This window comes from Phaseolus vulgaris, chromosome 11 (assembly GCF_000499845.2).
Source record: "Phaseolus vulgaris cultivar G19833 chromosome 11, P. vulgaris v2.0, whole genome shotgun sequence".
Lineage (NCBI taxonomy): Eukaryota > Viridiplantae > Streptophyta > Magnoliopsida > Fabales > Fabaceae > Phaseolus > Phaseolus vulgaris.
Window position 1 is genome coordinate 42,182,658 of NC_023749.2, and position 22,314 is coordinate 42,204,971.

At 38.0% G+C, this 22,314-nt stretch overlaps 1 protein-coding gene across 1 annotated transcript; it reads right to left on the bottom strand.

Annotated features, from left to right (window-relative positions):
- Positions 1 to 14,018: 14,018 nt before the first annotated feature.
- LOC137829861 (probable 2' cyclic ADP-D-ribose synthase BdTIR) lies at positions 14,019 to 18,101 on the bottom strand. Its single transcript, XM_068636831.1, has 3 exons — positions 17,828 to 18,101; positions 15,655 to 15,978; positions 14,019 to 14,346 (listed from the first exon to the last, which is right to left on the bottom strand). Exons 1-3 carry the CDS (start codon positions 18,004 to 18,006, stop codon positions 14,238 to 14,240), a joined length of 612 nt encoding a protein of 203 aa, XP_068492932.1. The 5' UTR covers positions 18,007 to 18,101; the 3' UTR covers positions 14,019 to 14,237.
- Positions 18,102 to 22,314: the final 4,213 nt, after the last annotated feature.

Below are 22,314 nucleotides of genomic sequence, written 5' to 3' on the forward strand. Positions count from 1 at the left end.
CCCCCTCATTATCTCCAGCACCTGTTGCATGGATAGGTCTGCTGGGGCTGCGCGTGCCGATCTCCGTCTGGTGGGGGCCATTGTCACTCCAATCTCCTCCAACGTTACTATAACTTGATAAACCTTCTCGAACTTGTGATGGGACCTTTTGTTTTATATCGGCCCCACGGTGGGCGCCAAATGTTCCGTCCGGTTGACCGGGACGTCTTCGTGCACGACCTCAATCGTCAGCTGGGGTCTCCTTCCCGCTGGTTGCCCGCGGATTCCTGCAAAAAAGAGGACAAAGAGGCGCCCTAGCGGCCGTGTGCACTCCGACGCTCAAGTCAGCCAGCAAGAAACACCAAAAAACTGTCCACCCGCGTATCTGAGCACCGTGTGTGGCACTTTGAAGGTGGTAAAAAAACTGTGTATAGGTGTGTGTGTTGTCTCCTTCAGGCAAAAATATTCTCCAGTCACTTGTACGTAACCTTAAAGCACGGGCAAGCAACCAGAGAGTTTCTCCTAAATTTGCCAAAGGTTCCAACCCTTTTTCCGACATTCCCAGCGCTATTTAAACTGCCCCAGCATTTAAAGCGCCTTAAAGCGCTTTTAATCTCAAACGTAACGCACTCATTAAAGCGCTTAATTACGAAACGTAGCGCATTTAAGACGTTGAAACGCTCGGGAGCCATAATAGTACCTGAATGCTCGAAAGGGAAACTGTATTGAATATCTTTAATTACCGGGCACCTGACTAGAGGGTGTTTCTATTCCGGCATGGCTGTCGTACACGTGGAGGGCCTCACGACGCCATGACCCCATCTGGGGGCGTTTCTGCCCATCTGGGGACGTCTCTACGTGTGAGTCCTCCTGCTTGGGAGTGCTACTGCGCTAGGGGTGACTTTTTGGGTGCGAACTCATGCCCCCAAGTATCTAGCCACTTACTTTGATAGCGTATCTGCCTTTCTCTCGTACCCTGCACCCGCTTACCCTGGGCGTGACCTTCCTCTTGGGTCGTATCTGTCCCGAAAGCGTCTCTGGGGTGGCAGGGGTACTTCACGAGTCAGGCTGCCCTACCCTGATGTCATCACTATGGCCTTGAAGCCACCTCTTTTTTCTCTTTATCACTTTCCCGAGATATCGGGTCATGAGGCTTTCCCACGGCGTCGCTCCCTCCATGGTCTTTCCTACCCAGGGGTATCGGGGAACCACACCGTGAGTGCCTTACTTTTACACTGTTTGATCTGGCTACGCCCTGGTTGGGCGACGCCTCCACCCAGGCGACGCCTCCACCCAGGCGACGCCTTGCCTTGGCGACGCCTTGTCCTGTCTGGGCGACGCTTCCTCTTGGCGTCTCTACACCTGGGCGTCACCTTGAGTTGACTTTGACTTTCCAGTCGTTGACTTTGACCTTGACTTAGTCAACGCCCTGATACGGGACGGTACAATATGAAGCCAGAAAGAAGCTGATATCGCCAAGAGTCTTTGGCGACCAGGAAAAGTGCAAGCAGTGGCAAGAAAGTTAAAGACCCGTTTTGATGAAGCAGGTCGGGTTAGCGGTGTCTTAAGCCATTAGTTGAGTTAAAGTTCGTTGTTTGAAGAGTGATTTTACGCTAAGGTTCATTGCCTTGAGATTACAAGTTGTTAGAGTGATTGTTATTCGAAATCGAAGTGGTTCGAAGCAGTTAAGTATATGATCACGCTTACGAAATCGCTAAGTTAATTTCTTGAAGCAAATTGTGCAAGGAGAGATAAAGCAGACAAAGGAGTTGCAAGAGGAAATACAAAGACCTTATCATTAAATGAACATCAGTTTGTCATAAAGTAAATATCAGTTCAGGGCACATGTACAGAAAAATAGAAAGTTTATTACAATCATATGAAAGGAGAAAGCATAAAGGTAGTGGATGGAGGGAATCAATCAGTCTTCAGCAGGAACAACCTTCCCATCCACCACCTCGTTGTTAAGGGACACCATGGTAAGATCTAGATCGGGGAACAGGCAGGCGAACTGTTCCCGGGCGGCCTCGAATCCAGCAGCCAGAATCTGGGCAGAACTCAGATTAAGTTCTTCGATCTGTTTCTTAAGTTCTTCAGTTTGTTTCTTCAGCCCCTCGTTCTGCTGCTTCAGCTCTTCAGCTTGCTTCTTGAGTTCTTCATTGGTTTCCTGAGCTTGAAGAAGGTCTTCAGCAACCTTCTTGGATTCTGCCTGCACCTGGCCCAGTTCAGCGGCGATCTTCCCTTTTTCTTCGTTGGCTTCGGCAAGCTTAGCCATGGTGTCGTCCCTCTCCTTCTCCACCTTTCCCAGGAAGACCTCCCGATCGGCTGACCTTTGTTCGAGTTTCTTCACCTTGGCGGTGTCAGTTTTAATCAAGGCCTCCAGGTCAGCCACTTTGACGCGATAAGGCACCAGCTTGCTCTCCAGCTCAATCTTCTCTTGAGCCAAAACCTGCACCTTATGGCGTAGATCGGTGGCCTCCTTGCGCGCCACCCGGAGCTCGGTGCTCATTGCATCTTCTACTCGGGAGTGTTCAATCTCGGCGAGTGTAAGATTGCAGGATAACCTCTCCGCCTCAATCCTTATTGAGTTATTCTTAGTGCGGAGTGTGAAGAGGTCATCCTGGAGCTTCCTGGTGGAGCTCTCCACAGCTTTAGATATGATGGAGGGGAAATCCTCCGCCATCATCTTTAGTTTCGCTGAGAAAGGCTCCCACATCCTCTTGACCTCAAGAGAGAGGTTTGCTTGTGAAGGCACCGGGTGGGCTTGTTGTTGGTTTTCACCGCCACCTTCTTGAGTTGGTTGCTCAGCGGGTGCTTCTTGGCGTGGTGGCGGCGTCGGGGATTCAGTAATAAGAATTGGAGAGTGGTGAGCACCTTCATCCCCGATTGGTGCAGCGTTTGCGGTGGAGGCGTTTGAAGGAGGACCCCCTCCAGCTAATATGTAAGGCGTGGAGGCGCTCGGGGGGTTCTCCAAGAAGTTGGCTTCGGCGGCCTCAGCCACAGGAGGCGCAGACGCCAATGCAACCGCTTGGACTGGCGAGGCGGGAGCTGGTGGAGGAAGCAATGTTGGAGGCGGAGCGGGTGTGGATGGCGGTGTTGATGTTGGAAGAGGGGGTGGAGCAGATGGTGAAGAAGGCGCCACCCTCTTCCTCTTGGTGACAAGGCCATCTTCCGTCGCCTCATCATCATCCTCTTCTTCTTCCTCGTGGACTACTTGGGGGGCTTTCCTCTTTGGTTTCCTGAGGATAAGCTTTTTGCGTTGGTTGGCGGGTTGGACATCGGGAGGAGTTGGGCCTTTAGGTGGCGATCTGCCCTGTGCAGCAGCGATCTCCACCACAGAGTTTGGCACGGTTTGGGAACCCGATGCCAACCCGTGGGCTCGGGTGAGTGCCCTCAGTTCAGCGAGCTTGCCCTGGCCCAACATACGATCTGCATAAAGCAAAAATGCATGAGTTAGCTCAGAGAGAAAAATAAATGCATAAGGCAGTATGCAGCAAAGCAGATAAATGGTGCAGAAAATAAAACCAAAGTCTTGCGCACAACGCACAAGACGCCCAGAAACAGTTAACAGAGGTAATGTCAAAATAAAGACTTAAACGTTGAAGTGAGTTCTAACCTATGCGAACTTCGAGTTGATCTTCGAAGAACTCGTAGGAGATGAGTGTTGTAGTGAGGAAGGTAATGTTGGCATCTGCCACACTCTTCCAGAAGAAGCATAGGTCCCTGTCCAAGGCACCCATGCTATCAGGACTCCTTGGCCTCCTGAAGCTGCCTTTGGACTCTTTGTTCCCCTTGTTTACCCAATACAAGGGGAAACCGTCGAGCAGAGAAGCGTCCTTATCATTGGGGCGCACCTGGACGAACTTGCCCTTCCAGTCTTTGTAGGATTGCTGGAAGATAGAGAGGATCGACCTCCCATCAATCTCGTTCAAGCTTACCCACAGGCGATCTCCTGGGTGCTTGGCTTCAAAAAGAAAGAGGAAGACGTCCACTGACGCTGGCAGCCCCAAGTGGTCGCACATTATCTGGAAGGCCCGTACGAACGCCCAGCTGTTGGGATGGAGCTGGGCGGCGGCGATGTCGAGCTCGGTGAGAAGCTCCCTTTCAAAGCGAGTGAAGGGAAACCTAAGTTTCACCTTCTTGAACAGGGTGGTGTAGACGAAGCAGAACAACCCGCCGTTGTTCCCCTTGTCGTCGGCGCACACGGGCAGGTCGGGGGGGCAAGGTAGCACCGTCATTCTGTCGTCATGCTCCTTGTGGAACGATTGGTGAGGCTCATCCCCTTTCGTCAGTCGAAGAACCGCCCCAGCAGAGTTTACTGAGGAGGTTTCCTTCAGCAAGGTCGAGGTGGCCCGTGGGTATAGTTTTTTGAAATCTGGAGAAGGCACGGAGGCTCCCCCGGCGACGGGTGGAGTGGCCTGAGCCAAGTTGGGGCGGGAGGGTGCAGGCCTCTCAGCCTGAGAAGAAGAAGCACCACGTGCTCGCGGTGGGTTGTATGCTTGTGATGAGGGGTTTCGTGACGAAGGAGGAGGATTTGGGGTGATCTTTGAGCGAGTCATTGCGGAAGCTGCAAAGGAAGAAGAAGAGAAAAGGTGATCAGGACTCGCAAAGGCTGACTCGATCATGAAAGAGGGGTGAAAAAACGAACGAACGAAGGTTCGTTGTAACAAAGATGAAGCCCTAAGTTACGAAGAAGGAGAAATAGAAAAAAAAAACAACCCACAACGTATGCACCAGACAGTTAAAGGATGATGCGAATCGGTTAAAATGCAGGAAAAACCAGCAGAAGAAGGAAAGGAAGTACCTTTTTATGATCGGAAGAGTGATGGAGGAGGTTGGTGATTCAGGAGGTTGAAGAACGTTGAGAGCTTTTGCAGAAGAGAGTTGGAGCGTCTGAGAATACGAAGAAAGTGATGGAACAGTGGAGCGAAATGAGTTTAAGGGTTTTTCGAAATGGGTTTGGGAAGCGCAAACGTTAACTGAAGGTAACCGTTGATGAAGCCACGTGTCGAACGATGGGAGGAGTGTTTGGTGGAGCGTCAGAGAAGCAGAAAGTACAACCGCTTGGAATTCTGCGCCAATGCCGCGTAGATCGGTATTGACGTGATTCCTTTAGTCTTTTCGCTGGACAAGTCTTCGCTTAAGACTGGGGGGCTTGTGTACCGTCCTGGTAGTCGGAAGTGATGACGTGGCATCAAGCTACAGTATAGGCGTGTTGACGAGATGCCAGGTTGGCAGAAGGGAAGGAAGTCGGGGGGCTCGTGAAATCGCCAATTATTAAGTTGGCGTGCTCCGATCTCCAGCATACCAGAACCGGCGGTCACCGGGTTAAAGATGAAGTCGCCAGATGTAAACTCAGGCGACCAAGTGATTAGAGATCGCCGGGGCAAGCACATCGCCGAAGATGAAGGTAGTGCAAATTGTGAAGGCGGCCGACAAGACCACAGGGAAGGTGTACGAAGGCACCCTAACTCACCAATTCCAGTAGAGATCGCGCTCCAAGTTAGCTATGCACTGAGCAGTATCATGCATAAGTAACTTAGCCAAAGGAGAGTCAGAAGCAGCGCCCAAGTCAAGGAGGCTCCAGATGATGGCACGTGTACGATTGGATGCGAGCCACGTGTCCAGATGTGTAACTGCCAGGAGAGAGAAAGTGACCAGGTATATAAGGGTTTCCCAACGAACTTCTGAGGTACGCACGTTCAGATTGTATTCTTTACGCTTGCGAGTTCTTGAGCATACTGTGAGAGAGAACATTGCACGGTTCCTTTAGAGTTCTTGAGTGTTGCTCTTGAAGTATTTGGTGGTTCAGTCACTGACTTGGGCGTTGGAGTGCGATCGGCCGCAGCGGCGCCGCTCTGTTCTTTTGCAGGTTCTTGAGGTGGATCGTGACGAAGGACGGAGGTTGACGCGGTGCACACGTCGATCCAAGTTTGACGAGGTAAGTTCCAACGTTCTGGTCAACAGGCAGGATCAGCAGGGATTCAGAATTCGTGGACGAATTCTCTCCAACTCGGGGAGCATGATAGATATCAAGTTAGAGGGGGTTTTACTAATGGAGGAAGAGGCCATCCATCCAAACATTTAACGTTCTTCCTTCTATTCTTCTCAAAAATTAAAGAAGAATTAAGTAAAGAGAGGATCAAGCCCAAAGCCAACAAAAAGACTACAAGCATTCAAGAATGGGCTCCAATTAATATCTTTCTTTATAATTTCTTTTGTATAAATTTGTAGAACATATAGGAGTAGTGTTTAGGAAGGTGCTAAGAGGGAAATAAAAAAGACACCTATTTTGTAAGTACCTTAGGCGTTAGTTTTTTAGAAAGAGCCAGAAGAAGTGATTTTTCCTTCTCTTGCTCATTTAGGCGCCAATTTAGGAAAAGACTTGAAGGTGACTCTTCAAATGTTCCTTCCCTTGTACTCTTGGTTGGTCTTATGTCTCTATATAAAGGCATGAAAGGCACCTTCAATAAGAGATTTGATATTTTGAGTAAAGAACCTCTCCCAAAATTGGTGAGTGATTGAGAGACTTGTGTCTTCTCCTCTTCTAGTCTCATCTTGAATGCATTCTTGGAACCTCAAGTGGCGGCATCTACACTCATCTTGGAGCCTTACATCCTTCAAGTGGCGTGTTCATCTCCAAGAACTCCAACCACATAAGTTCCCTAATTCTTTTCATCTTCTTCATCCATTTCCATTCTAAAACAAACTTTAAAACATGTCTTTGATGTTTCTAGTCATTTTAATCGGTTCATTTGTATCTTAGCTTGCTTTTGTTCGGTTCATTTGCTTTCTAGTTCATTTTAATCGGTTCATTTGCATCTTAGCTTGTTTTTGTTCTGTTCATTTGCTTCCTAGCTTGTTTTAATCGGTTCATTTGATTTCTAGCTTGTTTTAATCGGTTCATTTGTCATAATATGGGTTTCTATATGAGTTTGGCTTGGTTACTTGTGATTTGGTGAGTTCTTGAATGTTAAGAACATTGATCCAATTCTTAGAAAATGCCTAATCATATTTCAACTCAAGTTGAATCCATAACATGTCCATATAATATCTCTTTCATGTTATTGAAATCACATCACTTTATTGGTCCCCTCGGTTCATACTGCACATCGACCCGCCACATCAAGTTTCTGCAAAACCTTGTGGATGGGAAGGTCGGTCATCATGATCACCGTGAAAATCTGAAAATAGTAGCGGAGCCTTCGTGTTGCAAATACTACTGCTAGAACCGCCTTCTCAATGGCCTGATAGGGCACCTCAGGTCCCTGTAGTACTTTGCTAACAAAATATATAGGTCTCTGGACGCAGTCCTACCCCTAGACTATGACCGAGCTAATCGCCCACTCAATAATCCGAAATACAGGTGGAGGGGGGTACCTGGCAGTGGCTTGCATAGCACCAGAGGAACGATTTTTCACACTTGTTCCTCTTCAAACACTAGAAATATGGATACCCCCTATCTCCTCTTGCTGATACATAACGTGACAGGGCGTCCATTCATCCTGTCAACTGTTGCACCTCCTTATGATCGTCGCACACTTCTCGGGTTTCGCCTCTATTCCCCGCTTGGTGAGGAGGAACCCTAAGAACTTCCCTACCTCTACCCCGAATACGCATTTTTTGGGGTTCAACTTCAACTTATACTTGGCTATTGTGGTGAATAGCTCATCTAGGTCGGCGATGTGTTGGTCCTTCTCCTGGGAGGTGACGACCATATCGTCCACATACGCTTGCATGTTTCGCCCTATCATAGGGGCGAGCACCCTGTCCATCAACCTCTAATAGGTCGCGCCAGTGTTCTTGAGCCCAAAGGGCATCACCTTATAGCAATAGTTGGAGAGCTCTGTCATGAATGTTGTTTTGCATTCGTCTATGGGATGCATCCGGATCTGATTATATCCTTAGAAGGCATCCAAGAAACTGAGAAGTCTGCAGCCTGACGCGCTATCCACCAAGGCGTCGATGCTGGGCAACGGATATGAATCCTTGGGACAAGCCTTGTTCAAATCCGTGAAATCGACACACATCCTCCATTTCTCATTGGCCTTCTTGACCAACACCATGTTTGCTAGCCACTCAGGGTATTGGATCTCCCTTATATGGCCAACACTCAACAACTTCTGGGTCTCTTGCCTGATGACCAGGCGTTTTTCCTCATTGAATCTCCTTCGCCTTTGGCATATAGGCCAGACTCTTGGATCCATAGTGAGACGATGGCATAGGAAATCAGGGTTGATGCCAGGCATGTCCGAGGCAGACCAGGCGAAGGCGTCCAGATGCCGTGCTATCACTTCGGCGATCAGGTCTTGTGTTTCTTGGCCTAAAGACTTGTCGAGTTTGAACTTCTTTCTCCCGATCTCCCTCTCCAGCACCTCACCTGCATGATCAAGTCGCCTTTCTCGTCTGTGAAAGTCGTCCTTAGCTCCACGTGCCCTCTTACTTCTACCTGGTCTCCAGCGAAACCATACAAACAACCATCGTAAGGTCTCAGCTGGTCGGGCGATAGCTGTAACTTGTTGAAGGTCGACCAAAACATTACATTCGCCGAGATCCCTTGGTCGATGAGGACTCAGTGTACCCTTCTCCCTACTATCACTACTGAGATTACAACTGAGTCATTGTCATGTGGGACCACATCCTGTAAGTCAGCCTTTGTGAAGTAGAGGTCGGGCTCAGGTGATTGGTCAGGTTCCCGTGCTTCGACTACCATCACCTCTCTAGCGTACTTCTTCCGCTAGAAGGTGGTGCATGCTCCTCCTGAAAAACCTCCAAAGATCGTATTGACCTCGTCATGAACTGGTATTTCATGGCCCTGATCCCCTGTTGGGTTAACACTGTTGCGGTCTCATGGCCTTGCTCTAGGTATTCCTTTAGGAGACTTTCCTTCACCAAACCGGCCAACTGGTGTCCCAGTGTCAAACAGTTGTGCAAGCCATGCCCAAAGGCCTTGTGGAACTCGCACCAGGTGTCCCTGCTTGGCCCCAACCTCTTGTCAATCGGTGGGGGTAGCTCTAGCTTGTTGGCCACGTTTGGGATTTACATACGAATTTAATTTAGTATGTAAATAGACATTACATATTGAGATCAAGTGATAAGGGTTTTGTCCTTTTTCATTTGAGAGATTTCAACACCAAGATAGACCTTTGTTGAGGGGAAACTTTCTTTTTGAGTGCTTTGTGTCTTCTCCTCTTTGTTTTACACAAGAGTGACGCAAGATTGAGGGAGAGTGATCTAACTTTTCTTTCACCAATTGTTTGTTCATTCTTTGTATGGCTCATCTTTCTTTAGGGGAATCATTAAAACTTCAATCTCTCCAAAAGGTTTTCCTTATGGGTGAGTTGGCATCGGCAAAAAGGTCCCTAACACAAAAGGAGGAAGAGATGAGGCAATTGGAGGAGACACTCCAAAGGCTTGAAACCATACAAGTAAGACAACCAACGAGGTGAAAGCATGGGAGAGCTACAAGGAGCTTCACTCTATACGACATCCATAAGGAAGATGAAGATTGGAGAATGAATCAATTTAATGAAAACACCATCCTTCTAAATTTTATTTTCCCTATTTAAAATTGCCTAGTTTTAGTAGGGAAAGTGACCCCAACATTTATTTAGGATGGGAGGCTAAGGTATAATAAATTTTTAATGTACATAATGTCCAAGAGGACCAAAAGGTAAAATTAGCCTCCTTAGAATTCTTAGAGTATGCCATGCAGTGGTGGCATAAGACTGTAATGGACATTGGGCTAAATAAGAGGCCAATCGTGGTCTCTTGGTATGATTTGAAAGAATGCATGCGTGTGAGGTTTGTTCCTCCATATTATACGAATGAACTCTTGTTGAAGTTCCAACGGCTTCAACAAGGACCTAGTGGTGTAGATGAGTACTTTAAAGAGCTTGAAACAATTTTAACTAAATTTGACATGCATGAAAGTGAGGAGTCCAAAATTGCTAGATTTGTAAGTGGATTGAGAAGGGAAATCCAAGTTGTGGTAGAAGTTTATGAGTATTCATCATTGGAAAAATTGGTTCACCTTACCATCAAGTTGAATCTCAACTTTCAAAGAAAACTCATTTCAAAAACTCTCATAATGATGGCTACTACCAATCATCTTGGAAAAATAAAAACACATCTTCTCCAAAAAAATTTCCTTCAAATATTGTGAAAGATTCCACTTACAATCCTAGAAATTCTAAACCCTTCACTTTTACACCTAAGTCACCTCCCAAAACCTCAAGTCAAAAATGTTTTAAATGTTTAGGTTTTGGGCATATTGCAGCCAATTGTCCTTCTAAGAGAAATATGATGGTCAAATGGGGGGTTGTCATGAGTGATCATAGCTCACAAAGGTCTAAGTCCCTTACCTCTTCTAGATCCCCAAGTGAGGAAGAAAATGAAATTCCATGTAAAAGAGACTTATTAGTAGTGAGGCACATGCTAGGCCAAGTTTTAAAGCCTTTTGATGAAAGTCAAAGGGAAAACATTTTCCACACTAGGTGCCTCATTAATGAAAAGTTGTGTTCCTTAATTGTGGATAGGGGAAGTTGTGCAAATGTGGCAAGCACAAGAGTGGTAGACAAACTTGGGCTACCTACCATCTCTCATGCAAAGCCCTATAAACTTCAGTGGTTAAGTGAAGAGGGGGAAATAATAGTAAACAAGCAAGTCCTCATAGCCTTTTCTATTGGAAAGTATAAAGATGAGGTTTTATATGATGTTGTGGCAATAAGCAACACATATTCTATTGGGAAGGTCATGACAATATGATAGACAAGGTCTACATCCTAACCAACAAAATGACTTTTAACTTCCAAGGGCACAAGGTTATCTTAAAACCCCTCTCTCCCAAAGAGGTTCATGAGGACCAAATAAAAATGAAAAACAAAAGAGAAAATGAAAAAGATAAAGAAAGAAAAGATAAACCGAGTCAAAAAATATCATCTTACACAACTAAATCAATCATGTTGACTCGTGCCTTGCTACAAACTGCACCTCCAAGGTGTCCTTCTTCTTTGTCTTTTTCATTACCAAATAAATCTAATTACTTGACATCTTGAACAAAGAAAATTTGGGATGAACATCAAACACCTCACAAGGGTTCTCACCTTTTGAGAGGATTTTTATCACCTAGCCCTCTCATCCCCAAATCTTATTTTCCACTTGTAAAAAGCGCTTACCCTTTTGAACTCCCCAATCTCAAAGAACATAAGTTTGTTTCACATCCGACCCCATGCACTATCTTATATGTGAACAAACTAACTATGTTATCTGCAAGAGTTCTAAATTCGAGGTCAAATTATCTCAAACCTGGGGGGCGTGATACAAACCAAGTTAACAAGGAGATGAACAAGGTTGCACACTATGAGAAGTCATCTCAACAATCAAGTGAAAACCTCACCAAGGATCTAGCAGACCTCACCAGAGGGAGAAATGGACACAAACCAAAGCATCTTATATTTTTCCTGCTGGTCTTCTTAAGAATAAAACAAGTTGTAAATAAATTGAGCTCACTTGAGGGGTCCTAATAACAAGATAAGATAAAAATAAGTGCCTTTAACATAAATAGGACTGTTCATAGCGAAATAGACTTGATTCAAGCCCACTTTTTCATGACAAGGCATCTAGGTTTAGGTTTTTTACCTAGCTTCTAGAACTTTAAGCTTTAGGTACGGTTTTGACTTAAGTCAAAGACCTAGGCCGCCCCTTTTGCTCTTTTCCCATCCTACCCTTCATGCTTGTTCTCCAAGGCTCCTTCACCTATAATTAGGAGGCCTACCTCATTGTATTTCACATGTTAATTTTGAAGAGAAAAGTTACTCTGCACAAATTGTGTGAGAAGTGTGTGAAGTTTGAATCCTCTTGTCTAGATTTTATCTTGAATGGTGTGAGACTCTCAAGTGGAGACCCTTCACTCATCTTGGTGTCTACCACACCCCAAGTTGCCTGAACCCCTCTCACAACCACTCCATAAGCTACTCTTTTTCCACTCTTTTCAATTCATTTCCATTTCATATATGTCTCTATTTTGCTTTTGCTAAATACTTATGGTTCATCATTTGGTTCGGCCATGACCACCATTGATGTTTACCTTATTGCTATTTCCATTCTTCATTGCATTCCATCTATCACTTTGTATTGATTTTCATTTTTGTCTTTGTGAAGTGAACCTTTAAACTTAACCATTTGCTTAAGTTCGTGTCCAGTGGGAATCTTCCTTAGGTTTTCACCATAAATTGCTAAAATCCCAACTCTAAGTAAAGTGTCACCATAAAATGGAACCATCAAAAAATCAATTCACATCACGATCTTAATAATTTTGTATGCGAGGAATCAATATGAATTATTTTTAAAATGTGCATCAATGTCAATCAAGATGGAATATTATATGTTTTTTTTCATTGAAACTACAAATGAGTAAGAAGGATTAACCTCATTCTCAATTTTCTTAATTGACTTATTTTACTCATTTATTTTGTTTTCATTTAATTTTCACGCAAACTTATGTCAATATCTTTCAAATCAAATTATTGTACATATTCTTATACTTAGTGAATGCTACGATTAGGATTTTAAATAATTGTTCCTTGTGACTCTGATATTTATCCTTAGGGACAAATTATTATTTTGACTCGGTACACTTGTCGTAAAAGAGTCATTATTTACGAAACTAGTAATAGCTTTCAAGATGAAGTGAAGCTAAGATACAAGTATATGTTTCATATATTTGTGTAAATAATTATACTAATCCTAATATAATATTTAATGATGGGTGATGCTTTGCCAAACAAATGAAGTAAAATGATAACAAATATGGACAAGTTTTGGGATTGAAAGAACTTTGTGAATCTCTTTAATTATTGTTGTTTATAAGTATTATGTTTGTTCAAGTTCATAGTTTATGGCCAAACCAAGTCAATTCCTTGCACGGAGTTATCTAAAACCATAAACTATAACAATCAATTTCTACATTAAGATGGAACATTTCAACCATATTCTCAGCTCTGACCATTGAGATATAAGGTTGATTTGATATGGTTGAGATACATGAATTCGCTTTTCGGCCTCATTCTAACCTCAAATATGTGTTTTTTCATTTTCAGTTTATGCATGTAATTCATTTCAATTTCTGTTCATTTCAATTGCAATTTTAATTCTAATCATGTTCTAATTTTTGTTTCTTGCTTTTACAATTTTAGTTCATTAGACAATCTTTGTTACAATTTCTTGTGTTCTTCTTTAAAAAATTATATGGTTTCTTTTTAATTTATGTTGTTTACAGTTTCTACACTTTGTATTTTTGTTCTTTATATTTTCATTAGACGCTCCATTTTTGTTGGTAGAACTATTAGACGATCTAGTAGACGATTGTTGAGTAGACGGTCTAGCAGTTGTACTTGGTTTTCATACACAAATTCATTGGTGTTTTACTTTTACTTTAGAATTAGATTCTATTACTTTACATTTATGTATTACTTGAATAGTCTAGTGTGGTTTTAGTTTAACCATCTAATATATACTTTGTGTTTTTTGCTTACTGGAATTTTAATTTTTATCCATTTGATTCTAGTGTTTTTATTTATGTTTTTAGTTTGCGTTTAATCCTTTTGCACAATTTCATTTACTTTTCAAATTCTGCCATTGAATTGTCGGTCTAATAGACAGTCTACTTCATCACTCTTTTTTTTTTCATTTGTTTTCTATTATAATCTTCACCCAAACCTCCAAGTTTAATTTTCAGAAGAACGAATATCAAACAATAAATACGTGTTCTTATAATTCGAGTTATGTTAGCTTAATATTACATTTAAAAGGAAAACTTAGTTTTTCTTTAATATACTTATGCGATGAAAAAGTTTTATTAGTAATCCATAGTTAACTTTATTTTACCTACGAATTTCTAGATTAATTAATAGCGATTTTTTTATCATAATGTTTTCTATTTCATTAAACATAGTTAACAAAAGATCTAAACAGAAGATCTGAACAATAAAAACTGTAATTAATTGTAAAATTTACAGAAACGGGAAAAAGCCATAATTGATTAACATTTTTCCTTCTATGCCATATCCATATACACTTTACAAAGAATATACAAATGCAGTTTTGCCCAAGAAATTGACTCGAGCTATTAAGAAATAATTATGATTAGGCATATTTATATACTTCTTTCTGTACAGTGAGGATCTTTATCATACTGATAATTAAATAAGAATAGTTACAGTTGCAGAACCAAACCTTAGACTTTCTTTTCTACAAATTTAGCTAATTGGCAAGTATGAATGCTGCATCATCACCTCTTCTTCCTCAAGCTCTATTAAGCTCTCGATGATGATATCAGAAGCACTAGTCACAATACCGGAGAAGTTCCTACGTTTTACAGGAACAAAACATATGTATATGTATCCACTTTTAACTTTACCAAAATCCTACTTATATATGGAAACAAATAATGAAGAAATGAAACAATGTAATGAAGTTAGTGTCAATAATCTCTCCTTTACCCTTGTTTCCCTTATAGACTATGATCTATATTTCTCTCTTGTATAATTCTGTCTTAAATCTCAAATCTATAAAGTAAAATATATCTATTACACAATATTGATATTTTAATTAAATTTCTTTTATTTTTAATTTAAAATACTAATATATATTATTACTTTTTGGATGAGTGTAAAAGTATGTTTTTCCATTTCTGTAGTATATAAAGCTTGACTTTAAATAATTTGTACTCAATTTAAATTAAAAGAAAAACATTCAATGTGACAATCAGAACAAAACAAATTTCAAATTTGATGTGGACAACGATAATAACAAAAACTATGTTATTTGAATCAACCATGCTAAATATTTGTTATGATTTCTCTTGTTTAAAATTTTGCTTTAGTTCATTCCCACATGAAATAATAAATTTCAAACCAAAAAAGATTAGAAAAATTATGTAAAATCGTATTCGCTTAAAACTGTTTCATGTAAGTAAGACATGACAATTATTGTTAAAACACATGCAGTGAATAAGTCAAATAAAGAGACGTGGAAGAGTGTTTTTATTCTCATATCCTTTTTAATTTCTTTATATACAGTACACGTTTATACCCTGTATATACGACACATGGTGGCATCTATGAAATCCTTTAAGAAAAATGAAAAATTATGTTTTTATAACTGGTAGAATTGTATATAATTGTTTTAGAAAAAAAAATATAATAAATAGTGAATTTATAATTAAATAATATAAAAAATATTAAAATAATAGTATTATTAATTATAAAGTGGGTGTAGAAAAATGTTGTCAATATATCAAAGTGCAAGAAAAATATTATTTTAATTTTAAAGAAATACACACACGACTTATTTGAATAATATAATAATATATATTAGAATTGAAATATAATTATTTTAAGTTTTCAAATAAATGATTTTTATTTAATGGATATCAAGGTATTACCAGTGATATTTAAATTGCAGTTGTGTATAATTAAGTCACAAAAGTTGACATTGAGGACAAATGATCTATAACAAATGCAGAAGAATAATTGTTGCATATCAACTTGTTGTAAATCTAAAAAAACTTTGTCATGTTCCCGAAATCATAAAAAACATGATTTTGCTAACACAAATAGTTTATGGTGCATGGGAAAAAATATAAAGAACTATTTAGTTACTAATTATATGTACCCTTGTGCAGAGTTGAGAGTAAGTCCCACAGTGTGCTTTGCTTCTTCAATGGCGAATTTGAAGCGATGGTGGTCCTCGAGGGTCCATTTTCTGTTGTTGATGACGCGCAATTGCGATGGTTTAATGTCAACGAAGAGGGGTATCACCTTCTTTTTGCACTCCATGAGAAGGGCAAGCTCGTGAAGACAAAAGTAGGAGTCACAGTAGCGTGGTGATATCAGAGCTAACCCTAGTTTGCACTCCAAGATTGTACTGTTAATTTTATCGAACAGTTTGTCACCTGGCTTCAGAGTCTTGTTGTCCAGAAAAGGCTGAAACCCATGTCTGCAAACACGTGAGGCAGGAAGAAAATTAATTAGAAGAAAAGAATTTCAGTGAAAGTGTTGGAGATTCTACATCGACTAAAGATAAGAATATTTCACTGTATATAAGTGGGTGTAAAAGACGATTATGAGATTGAGTTAGGTTTAAATTCCACTTCGTAATATAGTATCAGAACCATTTTGAGTCTATAGCGTCACTTCCAATCGGACCGTTATCAAATCACTCCTAAGAAAGAGAAGAATAATACATGTTGATGGATATAAAAGAAAAAAAAAATCATTAGTGTTAAAGGCAATATTTGTGATCATACTAATATTGCTTGTAATGTAAGTTCACTTAATTTTAATCATTCAAAAATCTTAATTGAGTTTGTAACAGAATGATATAAAATTAAATTTATATAATTTACCCCAAAACAAATTTTAGTATGCATAATTATATTAATCAATTACTAGACTACAAATTTTAATATAAAAAAAGAGAGAATTTACAAATATATAATTTTAAAAATGAAATGAGGAAGTAAGAGATGCCACATTTCCTCCTTTAAATAATGAAAAGGTATAAAATAAGATAGCTGATATACTCATTTCATACGTATAAAATCTACATGGCTGGTTAAATCAAATAATTACTTGTCAGTTGTTATAAATAATAGAATAAAGATTCATAGACATTTCTCTTACGGCAACAGATTTAAAAAAAAAAAAAAATATTAGTTGCTAGAGAGACAAAATAACTAATACATATTAATAAAAAATATAGAAGAGAAAAAAAAAAATTGATCGTTTTGACATTCTCAAAGCAGCTTTCTTTTTTATTTCTTCTCAAAGACGACGGATTCCGTAAGGTGGGCCTCACTTTATAATTAAATATTTTTTCTTTGTTTAAGATGAATTAAATTGAAAAATATTATTTTTGTAATTTTTTTCACTGCACATTCTCTCTCTTCGGCACCCTTCTTCTAAAACGCGGATTATAATCTATTACTTGTTGAAATAAACTAACAATTAATTGGTTAAAAAGAAATTAAGTTATTGAAAGAATGGTTGAAAATGGATTAAAACTAAAACGGGAACTAAAAGTATTTAATTAAAAAAATAAAAGGATGAATAAAAAAAAATAGTAACAAAGTAAAAATACTTATGAGACTCACTGTCTTTTAAAATATATTTTCCTTAATTTTCCTTCACCAAATATTCTCGTTATTTGTTACTTAGGTGGTAAGGCCTGTCACACAGACGTGGATTGATAAGACACTTTTTAAAAAAAAATTAATTATTTTTAATTATTTTATCAATTTATTTGATTATAGTTATTAATATAACTTTTTATTAATAAAAATATAAAATTAAATAAACTTTAATACTTTAATTAAATAAAATTTACATAAAAAATTTACTTCAATTAATAGAATAGTGTATAAAAAAATTAATATAAATAAAGTTTTATATAAAACATTTACTATTATTGATTTTAATTTTAAAAATATAAGATTCCTCTTAAAATGTGTAAATAATAAAAAATGACGAGTTAGTTCGCCCATTACATCTTGACATGTCAGGTTGATAGTCGGATTAATATAAATTGATAAATTTTAAAAAATTGATCTGATTAATTTAAATAAGATAAACTAATCCGACCTAATTTATTATACTTAATTTTCACCTACTACTTACCTATCTAATTTGACCAAAGATTTTAATGTAGAAAAAAGGAAATAAGTAATTATTAATAATGTGATATGAGAAAATTTAGAGATAGAGAAAAATATAGATGTGAGTGGAGTGTTTGGATTATGCAGAAGTGTGCTCTAAATAACAAAACTCTTAATGAAATTCATCCATGCCTGCGTAGATGATCATAAATAGGAGCAGCCACAGTTGTTTTTGTGTCCAAGCTTCTGTGGTTTATGAACACATCACAGGGATCAACAAGAACTCGTTTTCGCAAAACTTGGTCCACCTGTGTCTGCATTTGTTGGCCGAGAAACCTAGATGGGATGTTCATCGCCAAGGAACGATGCATGATGCTATGTTACTGCTGTTGCTTTCTTCCAATAATCTTATGCATGCATATATGTGCCTCACTTTTCTCTTAGCCTTCCTGAATTTGCTACTCTTTCTTTTGTCTCTTTATACCAGATGAGGGGTAAAATAATTCAGTAGGCTTAAGTGCCTTTCCCGTTGACATTCATCAAGATTCTTAAATTTTAATTTTTAAAGTGAGAAGAATCCTCAAGGAAAAAGCCTTTCATATATTGAACATTAACGAATGCTTCCAATTTGGTCTATTCATCTTATAAGTGTGAAGTACCCATAGAATTTAACATGTTATATATTTGCATGCTTTAAAAGATTAATTAATTATTATTATGATTATGTCAAAATGAATTATCATTTATTATTAAAAAATCATTAAATAAAAATTAATTTTAGATAAAAAAAATAGTTACTCATTATATTAATTAAATTAAATATTATTTTAATAATAAAAAATTATTAATATATAAAATAGTTTTTATTATTAATAAAATTTATAAACTAGTTTTTAAATTCATATTTAGTTAACTATTAAATTTTTAACTACTAATTAATTTAATTCTAAGATTGGTAGGTAAAATATTAGTAACTAATTAAATATAAATTTATTTATAAATTTTATTAATAATAAAAAAAATTAAACATTAATAATTTTTTATTTATAACATAATATTTAATTTTGTTATTATAATAATTAAAAAATTAATTTCTAAAATTGGTTTTTATATAATAATATACTCTTACTTAAAAAAAGTCGAATGAACTTTAAAACAATAATGTCAGTGAAACTGCGATTCTATTAAAGAATGTTTAAATTGATGTCATTAAAGATGTTTGAATTGAAAAGAATGGAAATGAGAAATTGAAAAAAAAAAAGGTGAGAATATGATTGTTTGGATTTAGAGAAAAAAAAATGTAAAAAGAAATAAATACAAATATTATAATTGATTTCTTTGATATAATAATTTTTTTTGGGTACATTTGTTGAAAAAATAATTTACATGATACATTTTTACAATAATTTAATGTAAAAAATTTCAAAAATATAAATTAGAGTTAAAATAAATTTTAAAGAAAAAAATAATTAAAAATTAACAAATAAACAATTATTTTCATTATTTATTTAAAAAATGAATTATAATACACTATTAAGTATATAATCGATTACCATAATCCATTATATATTCCTACTTTCTTTGCATATTTCTGCAGTGTTGAAGAGAAAGTTTAAAGAAGAAATTTGTTCGTTTGGGTGTTTATATCATTTTATTTTTTTAATTTCTGTTTAATTTTACAACAATAGTAAACCTCTTCATTTTTGTTGGCAATTGATTCTCATGCGACGTAAAAAAGTTAATTTTAAAAATAAAAATAAAAATATAAAATTATTTTTAAATGATTAGCTATCAAGTAGTAGTGCTATTAAAATTGACTTAATCAACTCTAAATCGATGTAAATTATTTTTAACTTTTTAATAAATAAATAAATATTTGTATTGGTATTGGATTAATTTCGGCTTAACTGACAATAATAGGGTCTGATTATTGTGATAAGGGTCTCTCGATGCTCTTAAAATACCAATGAAAGTTCACTCTAAAGCTCCTAAAATCACAAGAAGCAAAGAAGAGAAACAAGCTTTCAAGAAGGTGAGTCTTGTTAGGTTCTTTTTGTTTGAGTAGGTTACATAACAGTAAGGGAGTGTTCTTCTCTAGGATAGGTGAAAAATCGAAATTATTTGGTGGAGGTGAAGTGATGATGACCAAGGAGAGAGGGCGCCTATCCATGATGACCAAGCCCAACCCATGACCTCAGCACCCACCATACCTCAGAGGATTACTAGGAACATAGCGCAGACTCTGGGTGTTGAGCATCAGTTGGTCTCTCTTTTTGTAATTTCCGTAAAGTAGGTCTATATAGCATAAATAGGAGGTGAAGACATAAGAATGGGGATATGAGATGTCCATTGGGGTAGGAAGGAAACCTTACCTTCTAGAATATGTTGAATGGTGCGGCATTGACCAAGGTCAATACCCTAGCCGTACCATATTTTGTTCTTTGCCCCTTCTACCCTCATTCCTTATTTTCCAAGGCTCCTCACTCTATAAATAGGAGGTCTCTCCCTTTGTAAACACAAGTTGAAATTATAGTAAAGAATTTCTGCACAATTTTTGTGTGAGTAGTGAATGAGTGGATCTCCTCCAAATTGGTCTTATCTTGGGTTCATGATGCTCTCAAGTGGCGGCCTCATGCCACTTATCTTGGTGGTTCCATCCCATCAAGTGGTGTGATACACCATTGCTCCACCATCCATAAGTTCTTCTTTCATCATCTCTTCCATTAATCAATTCCTTTTCATGTTTGTATGTTCCTTGTCCTTTAATTGTTTCCTTATGTCTATTTGGCTTTGTTCTTCTTGTTCTTGTTTCCTTATGTGATTCCGCCCTTTATCTTGTCATTATCATCACCATTTAATTGTGTTTTCCTTTTGCCTTTGTAAAATGAACCTTCACATCTACTTAACCACTCGATTAAGTTAATGTCCAGTGGGGATTTTCCTTAGGTTGTCACCTCTAATTGTCTAAAATCCAAATCTAACTAAAGTGTCACCATAAAAATGATCAATCATAAAATCAACTCACTCATGAAGTGGGATGGTCGAATGGTATAAGGGTGATGGTAGTAGGTTTCTTGGAGAGTTTCTTTTGTGATTTTGGTGTGTCTGGTGAGGTGTTTGTGTGTGGCTAATTAGGGTTGTTGGTTTTCGGGTGATCTTTGAAAATTTTATGGATGGAGGGGATAAGAAGTGAAAAGCTTGACAATATCACATTATAGATGCAAGAAATTGAATGGAACAAAAGACAATGGAAAAAGATGCTAATGGAAAATGGAATTAGAATAGGAGTAAGTAATGGAGTTTTCCTACCATAGTGTACACACCCTAGGGGAACTTTACTCACAAACCTTCAAGCTAAATTGTATTCAATTCTTAAAAGATGTATTTTTACATGAGGGGAAGGTGCTCTTTATAGCTTAAGAGTCGTGCAACCCAAGCCTATAAGGAGAGTGTGAAATGTCTCTTAGCACAAGGTCTCCCTAGGGTTTTCTTATTCTACCCTAGGTTAGACTTATCCTAGCAAACAAACACCAAAACTATGAAGAAGATGACCAAACAAGGCCACACAAGTTATAGATTTTTGCCTCTTTTTATTCTTCTATGTTTTTTACATTTTCTAAATTTCTAAGAGTCTTCTTGGCTGGATGAAGTTCTTCATTCAAATCTTAGACTTGCTCCGTATAAGAACTCATCTAGAAGCCTCTTAGGTGACTTGTACCATTCTCTCCCTTTCCTTTAACTTATTTTTGTTTCTTGTGATCACTCCATCTTATGTTGGTGACTTTTTAACCATGATCCCGTCATATTGTTGGACACTAATAAGAGTTGGCTTTGAAGGTTCAAATGGCTCTAGAAGAGGGGGTTGAATGCAGCCCAAACTCAATTCGTGGAGTATCAATCAAAAGCAAGGTCTAAACAATAGTAGAGTGAGAGAAGTAGACAAAGATTTATACTTGTTCATCCTGCAACAAGGGTTACATCTAGTCCCTACAAGCAACCTGCTTAAGAGCCTTCACTAACACAAGTATTCTCCACCTTTCCAGGTACACAAGTATTCTTACATCTCTTTAGGTCCACAAGTATTCTTAAACCTCTTTAGGTCCACAAGTATTCTTAAACCTCTTTAGGTCCACAAGTATTGTGTACCTCTCTAGGCAAACACAAGTATTCTTACATCTGTTCAGGTCACCAAGTATTCTCTACCTCTCCAAACAATCAGTCCTACTCTCTCCTTGAGATTAAGACTTATCAACAATATGAGAAAATACTCTACAAAGAGAACAATGAAAGCTCAAATGGTATACTTCACAATGTGTATTGCTAAGGGGGGATTAACAAGTATTCTCTACCTCCTCAAGTAGAATCACATGTTACAAAACCGTCTGATTGGTAATAGATTATCTAGCGTCTTAAAATACCTAACGTCTAAGTTGGCACAAACTATTTTTAATTTTTTTTAATAAGTAAACATATTTATGTTAGTGTCAAATTAACGTCGACAATAAATTTTAAAAATAAATAAGACACTAACTTTATTTATTTTTAGTATTTATATTTATTCAAATTAGTGTCGGCTACACAGACACTAATTTATTTATTTTATTATTCATTTAACTTATCGTTGATTAGGATAATGCTAACATAATACATCTTTAATGTTTATATAAGTTAGTGTTGGG

Excerpts from the sequence above, each read along its gene's own strand:
- LOC137829861 (XM_068636831.1), bottom strand. The coding sequence starts at position 18,006 with ATGCATCGTTCCTTGGCGATGAACATCCCATCTAGGTTTCTCGGCCAA. Across the intron at positions 15,979-17,827 it reads ATTTATGATCATCTACGCAG|ACATGGGTTTCAGCCTTTTC; the intron begins GCATGGATGAAT and ends ACGTGTTTGCAG. Across the intron at positions 14,347-15,654 it reads ACTCTCAACTCTGCACAAGG|GAACTTCTCCGGTATTGTGA; the intron begins GTACATATAATT and ends TGTAAAACGTAG.